The sequence below is a fragment of the Varroa jacobsoni genome, unplaced genomic scaffold (genome assembly GCF_002532875.2).
Source record: "Varroa jacobsoni isolate VJ856 unplaced genomic scaffold, vjacob_1.0 scaffold_1385, whole genome shotgun sequence".
Classification (NCBI taxonomy): Eukaryota; Metazoa; Arthropoda; class Arachnida; order Mesostigmata; family Varroidae; genus Varroa; species Varroa jacobsoni.
Window position 1 is genome coordinate 100,742 of NW_019214287.1, and position 10,935 is coordinate 111,676.

Below are 10,935 nucleotides of genomic sequence, written 5' to 3' on the forward strand. Positions count from 1 at the left end.
ATAGTTTTTATTTAAATGGATTATATATCAAATGAAATAACAGATTTTTAATGTAGCATTTCAATACAGTATTTCACATGATGGTAAATATATGGTCCCATTGTCTGTGAACATCTACGAAAGTTCTTAATAAATGTATAGAAACTATGAGAAAGCAACGAAACAAATTTTATTATTATAATAAAAATACTAATAACTTTATTCATGCAGATTGAGTAAGATGTGCTGTTGGTGGAACTTGAAATAGTGCCTTCTGATATAATTCAACCAAAGACTTGACCGCAGAGTCTATAGCCTATATGCAAAATAAATTTGCCCAACAATTAAATATGTAGTTTATTGATTTAAAATACATTCCATACTTCATTTCACCGTAAAATACATTAAGACATACCCATACAGCCCCGTCGTCTTTGGTAACCCAAACCCAATGCTAGTCCATTCGTCCGTAACAATGTCTGATCTATTTTACGCTTTACGGTAGTCAATATTTTTTTGTGACCGTGAAAGGCTCGTCACTGCGATATTCATGGACACATAGGCAACAGATTTAGGTCATTTATCAGTGCATGAATATTTTTCGGGTCAGAAGAGACAGGATTTGCTTTGTTGGCCCGGACACCGGCAGTTTTGCTTTATGATTCGCTTACAATGTCACAGTAATTTTTCCAATCCCGCTTCCGTTCATAGACGAGTTAGCCAAGCGACAAATATTACGGCGAGCTGTTAACATCACAAAACAAACAAAGGGGGAATTCATTTTTCATCTAAAAACCGATCTTAATCAAGCTGCTGGACTCGTTTCACTGAGAATTCATCCCGACACCCTCTAGGATAACGACCGCTGTTATTTTTCTAATCAAAAATTGTATCAGTTGACCGTTGAGGCGTGAAGCGGCGCAGCGGAGCGTTAGATACAAACGAACATTCACATTAAATAAGTATATATGTAGGGAATTATATTACATGAGGTAACACAGTCTAACAGTGTCTTTATATATCGTTACTAAAATCTACTAAAACGTAGATAAAGTACTTGCTAACTGCGTATGGCCGTTTGCTAAACCCAGTTTACGACAATGAAAGACCGCGAGTGATTAAGCAACGACCGTTCTAACGACTCTATCAGTTTAGTCATAGTCATCTATCAATATAAAATGGAATTAGATTGTAAAATGGCGTCGTGTCACATTTACCTAGGGTTAATTTCTCTAACTAACTGGCACCCGCTTCTGTAGCTGTAACCATGGAAATCGGGCGGGACGGTTAAATAATCAAGTGATCTGCCGGGCGGACTCTTTCCTGTTTCACTAGGCCGCACCAGACAGTACATTAATTTCAATATTGAAGAGTTTTTCGGTTGATCTTGAGTTTGTCAACTGCCTCCCACTTCATATCACACGAACTATCACTAAACTTGGTAAAATCACTATCTGTTTCCCATGGTACCAATTTGATGCTCATAGCCGTAATAGTACCATATGGTAGTGTACCAGGTAATTCAAAAGCTGCAAGGAGAAAACATCGAATTGCTTACCAATTAACGCTGACAGATGGCTTTTTGAAATCGAACTCCTATTTCAAACTGATGATAGCACTGCATATGCTACCGAAGCTATAGGTTTGAGTTTTTTTTTTTTTAGTTTAGCCATGATATCCAGCAGTTCCAGTAGTCACTTCGATGCAAAAAGCTCGCTCACATGTCGATATCAATAAAACCAGATATTGAATCCACTTCTTTGGGAAGAAGATAAGGATTCATTCGCAGGACCGTCCAGTCGGAGCCTAAAGGTCAATCGATACATATCAAACGGCTGGAACTGTTTATATTTTTACATATATCCTACCAGGCGCAAGGTAAAACAATAAAAATGTGAAGGTTAACTACAAGGGTTTTCTTTCTTTTATGCACCTGCAAGACATATTTTACCTGAGTCTCAGTGAGACATATATTAATGTCCTAAAGTTAAAAATTCATCATTGCCTTTTTCGATCAGATTTACGTCGAGAAGTTGTGATTATACTCTAATTCTGAGCTAAGTATATCTGAGAGCGTGAAACGCATAGGTACAAGGATTCAAATGTGAACTTGCAATTCATTAATACTTACAGACGATAGGATAGTAAAATGGCTTGCCAACAGTAAGTTCGCCCTTTTTCTTTTTCGTCTTATGCTAAATCGAAATAATAGCCGCAGCCAGATATATGTATGGCCTCTGCGATGCATATTTGTAGCAGATAAATGTAGGGGTAAATGCGAGTGCCCAAATGCGGCTTCGCGTATTTCTCGAATGAGTTCGTACTGATAAGCTAAGTTTGTAAATTTATGCTTCGTAATTATCTAGTTTCTTACAAGTCTAGCGAATGCCTAACAGTACTTCTGCAGTCAGAAAGAAAGGGAGTTTGACAGAAATTCGAATCTCCGTATAGAGAAGGTTGTCTGTAGTAGTTGTGTTTTTCCGTTAAAGATAATTTTTCCCGTCTTTTAGTAGTATGGAATCGCTCGTTTGTGTTTTATTATTATATTATTATATATCATATTATAGGAAAAAAAAAAGGTTAACAATAGCTGTTACGTAGACTAGTAATGAAATCATTAGCTTCCGATACGTACAATGCCAAATTAACCGATTTTCGTGCAGCCATTGTTAGACTTGTCTTTTTTTTCTTTTTTTTTTTTTCTAAGAAATCAGTTTAAGAAACAAGTTTTAATAAATCAATATTTTATCACAAAACATTTCGCTTTGAATTTTTTTTGTGATAAAATACCTGAAAATTCAAGGTCCCTAAACGATTACATCTTGCTTATATAGGAAAGCCCTACCCCAATATTACTATATATCCCAACAGGATCGGGAATCAAAAAAGGGATGTTTTTAAAAATGTATTTCTAATAAGGTGAGCCGCTCAGTTTCGTTACCAATGTTTCGTTGTTATAATTTACCCTGTTCGGGTCGGTCGCACTATGCATCGGGAATTCCGATCGAGTAAGTTGGCAAATACAAAAGTGTTAAACAATCTTTTACTGCCTGCTTAATCATCGATAACCTAATTGCCTCTAGTGATATTAACATGAGATAGAGTGACGTTGATGAACGTAAAGCCAAAGATCCAGGCGACTTTTCGGTTACGAGATAACTTTTGTCGCTGTCCTGTGTAGATTCACTGTTTATTACAATATGATAATATTCTTTTTCTCTTAACACTTTCTTACTTATCTTTTGAAGAGCTCATCAAGTAACATCCTTGCAGTGCAATATGTTCGTCTTTCGTCTCAGCATCCTTGAGGCCGTAAAATAACTTCTATATTTCTCAACAGATGAGCAATCTGCCTTAAATAAATTCTACTTTATTTAGGTTCATTAATACAACATCGAGGTCGCAAACTATTTTATCACTATGAACCATCCAAAATAATAACGCCATTATCCCTAGAGTATACTATTAAAAAAAAAACCTGATAATAAGGTTAATTTGGGACTAAAATTTTTTTAAATAACTAAAGATTCGTAAGGTCTTTTTGTAACGTCAAATAGTTTCATTTCGATGCTTTGCCGTATGTATTTAATGAATGTATGTCGAGCAATGTATGCTTGTGTGATGTTGTGAAAACGTTTTGATAATTATATATATATATATATATATATACATGGCAATGCAGAGCGCGTTCATAGTCAATCGAACACTTCAAGAATTTCGAAAATTTCGAGTACGTTCCTCCGTCCGAACAGGCCACATCATCCTCAATACAATCGAAAGTGAGCGCGGTTTCAGCACTGGATAGCAACAGATGATATAATGAGTTTCCTTACTTTTGCATGTTATGGGCGATAGTCCACATGAAGCTAACACCTGCGCATTAGCAAAAGCATCAGCAGCAATTCTTACACGTGGACTACAGTATAGTTCACTCAGTTTATAATTTCTATTTTCAAACGCCTTTACTTTTATACCGAGACGCACGACCTCATTTGATTACTTCACCCTTCCGGTGATTTTCAAAAGGGACAGAAGATGGTTTTTAATTCGTACTAGTCGAATATAAGGCATATACATATGGGATATTGATAGAAAAAAAAGACACTTCTCCGATATCTGCTTTGACACCGGAAGTATTGTATTAATAGAGTTACATCGAAATAAAGCTATATGGTAAAAGTTGTTTTTGTTAGAACGAGCTTTATAAGTAAACGTCACGTATGTAGCAGGGTCCACCACACGCATTAGATATATCAAATGCCAATTGATTCGTAATATGGACTCAAAAGGCGTATGAAATACTGTCATTGTGTATAGCCAACTGTACAATTCACAGTATTACCATAACTTTACGCTTTATTCCAGGATGGACTAGATAATCTAAATTACCTACTTATATTTTGCATCTATTTCTGTATTATGTATGATATATACCTGAAAGAAGCTTTATATCTAGCTTAATAGGATAGTGAACGCTTTGTCTCGTCTTCCAGTTTTGTAACTGTTACGTGTGAGATTGAGACGCAGCGTAATTCATATGGTCCTATGTTTTCATGTGCTAACACAACTCAGTATCGGTATCGAACAGGAAAGGACGTCAAGGCTATCGGTAATGGCAATAGCGCTGTAAATGTAAATGCTGAATATCGGAGATGATAAAATGTTTCCGGATGTTTCGGCGGGGCGGGAGAGGCATTTTATATAAAAGCCAAAGAAAATATTTTTAGTTCTAGAAGCTGGGCCAGTGTAACTGCCAGAATCCATACGAGTCAAACAGACAGCAACAACAACAATAACTAAACAGTAAGTTTTTAGTATTTTATAGAAGAAAATTTTACACCACTCAAAGCGCTGGTCGCTGGGTGAAATTCACAAAAATTCTCTATATAACTCTATAGACCTGCATAGCTGTCGCGTAGACGACCGTATGCTTCAGGATGAAGTCGTAGCAGAGTACAACACTTAAATTATATAAATGTTTTTTTCTCGACAAAACTTTTCTTTACTTTTGGGGACTGTAGTACAAAAACGACATTTTGGTGGTCTCCTCACCTTAAATTTGGCATTGCTTTATTGTGCCACGTGATTAAAACCTCAGTACATAGAAGCATTAAAATGTCTGAAATTTATAGAATATTCGATAGCGAAAACTAGAATCCGTTCGAGAAGTTCTGTCGATACTGCTGTTAGATATGGATACGGAAGGAGGTGGAATTATGGGCCAACGATCATGCAAGACTACCACTAACCACAACCACTAATAATTTCGTGCGTAGAAATGAGTTATTCTACATTATCTGCCCGCCTAGGGCAAGCTGTGACTGTGGCTAAAGAAAAATTATAATTCGCTTACCGTGTGAAATCGGGCTTTGTATGGCCTGAGCACCTGTGCATTGATGAGCCGCGCTTTGTTTGGCAAGGCCTGCAAAATTAATTTGAACGGGTTAGCTACCAGGGTTATAAAGTTTTTATGGATATTTAGGTGATAATTATTAAGGGAAATTTTTACCTATTACTACGCGTAATCTGATGTTTCGTCCGAATGATGCGTTATGCTAATAGGGTTCTCAGTCTCTCTCAAAGGCAACTATTTATGACACGCTATCGACAATGATATGTGGCACGACAAATACGAAACTTCACTTTAATTTTTAACGCGACAGAGGCCATTTAAATTTATCAATTTCTCGGTAAAATTTTTGTTTTCAGTGACATTTATTGCTTGTTTTCAGTTTGCCTTTTATGATGTAGCTTTAGGGGAAGAAAAACTGATTGAAAGCAAACGTTTTCATGCAGTCAGAGCGATCTAACTTATTCAATAATTTGGCTATGCAAGGCGTAGTTTGTTTACCGTCATTGCCAGTCGTTAGAAATGCACTTCAGCAATAGTCGACAAACCAGGATCCATAAAACTATAGCGGATGCAACCTTCCATGTCCGATATCTCGACCAGACGAATGTGGCCCACCAGATCTCCAGTAAACACCATAAACTGGTACAGCTGCACTCTGTTTTACAGTCATACTCTTCCAGTTAGGTTGCATCCACCCATTGATGTGGCCACCAGCGATAATAGTAGAAACCCCATTTTTATCAGTTCAACAAAACAATGGCTCACTATTATAACGTGACAGCCCAGACATGCAAATATCTTTCACTTTCATGCAGTGCCGCTTGGCTCGCTTTCTTAGCTTTTTCATTTGACCGAGGCAAACGAACATGGTATTTTTACGTACACTCGATTCACGTGTTAACACTCGTGGATTTGGAAATGAGCCGACTTCCGCCATAGTTCTGTACACATCGTAATTTACCTTCACTTAGGATCCACCATAAAACTAACCTTTGAGTCTAACGTTTGTAATTTATGGAGCCAAGATACTTTTACTAGTAGATCCATTATTGTTAACGAACCGTCTCTACCGCTGTAGTTCTAATATGGAACTCATATTCGTAAACCATTCGGGTTTTCCACATCCGGACAATGCCTTTGGATGAACATGAGTACAAGTGCATCTAAGAAACAGAAGTCGCAAAATGTCGTATTGTTGTTATAACTGTTGATACTGGCCGACCCAACAGATTAGCAGTAGAGGGGCATCTCACGCTCGTCTCCTGTGGGAAGTTACCCGATTGACTTATCGTTTTGGACTTGTTTTCATTTAACCCGCTGTCTATTCGATGGTACAAATTTAATTTAGCGCATCGATCACGCCGTGGGTCGGCTGAGCGCATGTCTGTATGGTAATACATGCAAGCGTTGATGCGGCATAGGAACGGGCACAGAAAAAGACACTAACTGCAGGTGGAATTCTACACGATATGTATAAACATGTATAAAACAAGAGCAATACTTTACCTGTTCTTCCTCGAAACGAATTGATAAGCGGTAGTCGATAGAAGCTCGTGCGTGTTTAGCGCTGATTGGCTAACCAACGTCCTATTCCCTTTTAGAAGCTGAGGCGTATTTCGGTACACACGTAAAAATGAACAAAATAGCCATTGACGGCTTCCTGCTGATCTGTCTTATCGTCGCGTGAGTTTTTTACCGTTAATATCAGTTTGTCGTTACCTATTGATAAGGAGAAACACATGATAAGGTGCTGCTTGACATCGTCGAAGACTATCTGAAATATATTTAATTATAATATCAATCCAAATCTAAATTGAACATTGAACGCTTTTGTTGAAATTCTATATAAATAACTGTTCGAAGGTTTCTTTCAGCAAAATTCGTACCGTATGCTTTGCTGATATACTTCTGAATCTCCTGCGTAACGATATCTTTCCATATCGGCAAGATAAACCTAAAGAAAGCACTGCGAAAAATTGCGCTGACCGTGGTTTGTAGCTTCCTGAAGAGACAAACTTTTTAGAAATCGTCGCAGACCGTGAAAAATTTATTCTGTATCTCGGATTGCTGATTTTTCTAACTAGCTGGCTTTAAAATAGTCGCATGTCTTAGGTGATAGGAGTCTTGGGTCGGCGTTGGTTTCTTATATGGAAAGCTTATATCTGACTGTAACTGACGTAGCAAAATTGCCTTTCTTCAAACATCGCATAGCGCACTTTAGAGATGAATTAAATTTTTATACAAGTTTACTATGTTTGCCAGTTTTACTACGCTGAAGAAATAGATGCTGCCCAGGCCCATTTTGTACTGTTTATGGCCAGTATGGTTTATCGGGAGAAATAGCCCAAAGATCGTTCTGTCGCTTTCGTTTAGCAGTGGTCACCCAATCACGAAAAAAAAGTCGATGACAAAAAAGGAAGAAGAAAAAGAAAGAGAGGCACGTGAGTGGCCATGACGTAGCCAAAAAAATTAAGCATCCACTACTAAGCAGTTTTAGCCCTTTGGGAAGAAGCTGGCTACGAAGGGAAGCTCGACATTTAGGCGTCGCATGACTCGATGCAAAAGACTTTACTCAATTCCAGCTCCATCTGCAAAACTCTACAAGAACATGCTGAAATCGACTCACCTCTAAAGCGGTGGATTATATCTGGCAAAATATGGATCACGTCCGACAATGATGCGCGAAATAGATCATGATCAAAGCTAGAAAAAACTCCATGAGCCGTGACAAAGCTCGACAAATAATTCGATGCAGTGCTCTTCAGCTTGAATCTTGTATCATCAGATTATCATCCGAAATTTTTTCATCGTATTAATTTGGTTTCAATAGAATGATACAAAGATTACCCCGTCACAGTTTTTTTTTTCTCAGAACTTGTAGAGTGATGAATGGTGTGACCAAAAAAATAGTAGGAAGTTATTAACATGTTTAGATTCGTAATATTTTTTTAAAATATAAAAAAATAGTTTCCTTACTTTTGGCGCAATACTTTTTTGTTGCTAAGGAAAATTCCTCTTGGAGAATATACATACGATGTCGTATACATAGATCTAAAAATGACACGTAGAACATGGCGCTGAATGCCAGTTGTACCGTATGGATCTTTATTTCAAAGATTGGGTTGATTCTTTTTTGCATCTGCAGCGTATCAGCAGTGTCTGCACCCGTATGCCCTGATCTGAACTGCACTGGCCAAGCTGCTTGCGAATTTGTCGTTTGTCCATGCGGGAGCTATCGTCCAGAATGCTCGTGCTGCGACCAGTGCTTTACGGTGAGCTACACCGAGAGCGTTGGCTGGGTCACCGACCCAATTACGGTTATTCGCACATACATAGTAATTAACACGTAATCAATTCAGGCATCTGTTAATTAGGATACGTTATGGGGAGTTCCTGAACCCCCTATAGAAATAAATGTCTATTCTATCTCAAATATCTGCATGTATAAACAATGTGTAACGGTTTCATATACGAAACAGCAAAAGTACGATTTGCAATACTCTAATGGTGAAACAAGGCTTTGAAGGGTACGTTATCTGACGAAAGCCGAAGAGTGTTGCTCCCTAAGAGAAGAGGATGTGGGATCTTAAAGGCACAGAAGCGTTCAAGTCACGACCATTATCTGTCGAGCGCTAATAGAGTAAACGGATCAGCTCACAGGGAACAGATGGTCACGATTATTCCTGACACCCTAGGATATCTCACAAACACTTATTATGCATAAAACAGGAGCAACTGTACCACAAACTTGACAAAGCCTAGAAGTTTGTAGAGCAACAAAAATACGTGTATGCGTTAAAACGTTTAGAAGGCCATTCGTGTCCTAAACTTTTTTTCATTACACGGACTACAGGAAGGAGATTCTCGAAGGCAAACTTCAAGTAGCGACTTAGCTTCCGGCATAAACCTGCCCTGGTCTAACAAACGAAAAAGCAAAAGAAGTAGCAAACAGGCCTGGTTCGATTACTTCGAGAACTAAAAGTGATTTACTAGTTTTTTTTGCCTTCGTCCTGCAGTGTCCCGGTGCTTACTGCAGCCTCATCCCGCCAACAGTGTGTTCCAATGGAATGTGCAAGCTACACGAAGGATTAAGCTTGAACAGGGCTCTTAACAGCAGGGGACCGCACGGAAAGTGCCCGTGAAGACCTGTCAAACGGACTGAATCTGTGGCCGTGATCAGGTTCAAATAAATGACGTGTGTTACCTCAACTATAGGAATATATAGGAATAGTTATAGGACCTGTTGATATAAAAAGGGCTGCAATGCTCAAGTATATAAAAGAAACTGCTAAAAGTTCAGATTTCTGACTCAGTCATTAGAATAATTGTAATGTCACGTCAAACGAATTGTTCTATTGTTTAGCCATTGTATCCTATAGAATAATGTTAGACTATAATGTTTGGTTTTCCGAATACTCTAGAAATCACGTGTTCGTGAGCCTGACACTAGTTCTCATGAATCATAGGAGAACAGGAGGAATTATTTACATTAAGGAGTGAGGCTAGACTACAGTTCCCGTCAGTCGACTCTGGATTTCGGTGGGGACATCACTTTTATGAATGTGGTCATAGGTTGATTGTTGTACGCTTATAATCCTCTGTATACCATTTCCCATATTTTAAAGCAATCGCCAAAATTGCCAGTCTGAGATATGCGACTACTGCTGCCGTGAGATTCAAATGTTTATAGCATGGCCAAAAAATTGTCCTTCGAAGTACCGAAAAAGCTGTTGTTTACATAGAATAGCTGCCTCTAATCGATAGCGACTTATCACAGCACACGGGCCGTTACTGTTGATTTCTCCTTGGGGTTGATTGATGGGGGGTGAACGGCTATGAAAAGGCTTTGCTCACTACACGTAGTGAACGGATCATTGAATTAAAATATAGTAATAAATCTGCAATAAGCTAAATACGGCGAAACACGTAATTTGTGTTGTTTATATCGAAATTGTTATTAATTAACATTATATATTGTATTGTGTTTATATATTTACCGATGTGCTGCAACATTAAGCTCTGGTGTTACGCCAACAAACATCATTCATTGGGGACGAGTTCGATAGGTGAATCAGCAACCCTATTTAGAAACTTTCGATTTTCCAATTTTGTTGGCGTCTTCACGGCACACAATCTAGCGACATAAATGTAAACTTATTCGACGATATCTGAGTAAAAGAAAAATTTAAGGGTGGCAATTGCTGCCTTTGCGTCTCGAGCTCTGAGTAAGACCGTTTGGGTCTATCTCGATCGGAGTGAAGTAATCCTGACGAATTTCACGAAGTGTCAGTGTTAAGGGCTGGATTCATAAAAGCAAGAATAGTCTTGACTCGTTGTCGAGTTTTTGTAATCACTAGCTATACTACAAGTGGTTAGCGCATCGTATCGGTATATCGAGTCCCTGTCATTTTGTTCAAGTTATGCTTGCAATAGTAGACTACTTAACTCAGACCTGTAACCTGTTTCACCTTGAATTCGCCAGTGTCGACGAGTACAGAAGCACCGAACGATTTTATGGACTAGCTGGATTCCTATTTCTATAAACTATGAGTTATTAACTTACAATGATGCCTACGTAGCCTAGCATATTATCATCAATATCT

At 38.3% G+C, this 10,935-nt stretch overlaps 1 protein-coding gene and 1 long non-coding RNA gene across 4 annotated transcripts in view; one reads left to right on the forward strand and one right to left on the reverse strand.

Annotated features, from left to right (window-relative positions):
• LOC111269421 (uncharacterized) overlaps positions 1-6,797 on the reverse strand; it is a 7,603-nt gene extending 806 nt beyond the window's left edge. Inside the window, exons 1-3 of one of the 2 annotated variants that reach the window (XR_015314584.1) lie at positions 5,831-6,797; positions 5,333-5,401; positions 3,315-3,852 (exon numbers count right to left, since the gene is read on the reverse strand). This is a non-coding gene — a long non-coding RNA (uncharacterized LOC111269421). Of the gene's footprint in view, positions 1-3,314; positions 3,853-5,332; positions 5,402-5,830 lie in introns of those variants that run through there. The other variant, XR_002685759.2, reaches the window with a different exon arrangement.
• LOC147752252 (uncharacterized) lies at positions 4,709-10,262 on the forward strand. Of its 2 annotated transcripts, none has more exons than XM_086972090.1 (4): positions 4,709-4,782; positions 6,934-7,015; positions 8,478-8,604; positions 9,349-10,262. In XM_086972090.1, exons 2-4 carry the CDS (start codon positions 6,966-6,968, stop codon positions 9,472-9,474), a joined length of 303 nt encoding a protein of 100 aa, XP_086828216.1. In that variant the 5' UTR covers positions 4,709-4,782; positions 6,934-6,965; the 3' UTR covers positions 9,475-10,262. The 2 variants fall into 2 exon arrangements, with proteins under 2 accessions (XP_086828216.1, XP_086828217.1); XM_086972091.1 differs by having other exon boundaries at positions 4,736-4,782; positions 6,937-7,015.
• The last annotated feature ends 673 nt before the right edge of the window (positions 10,263-10,935 follow it).

Excerpts from the sequence above, each read along its gene's own strand:
- LOC147752252 (XM_086972090.1), top strand. The coding sequence starts at position 6,966 with ATGAACAAAATAGCCATTGACGGCTTCCTGCTGATCTGTCTTATCGTC. Across the intron at positions 7,016-8,477 it reads CTGATCTGTCTTATCGTCGC|CGTATCAGCAGTGTCTGCAC; the intron begins GTGAGTTTTTTA and ends TTGCATCTGCAG. Across the intron at positions 8,605-9,348 it reads GCTGCGACCAGTGCTTTACG|TGTCCCGGTGCTTACTGCAG; the intron begins GTGAGCTACACC and ends TTCGTCCTGCAG.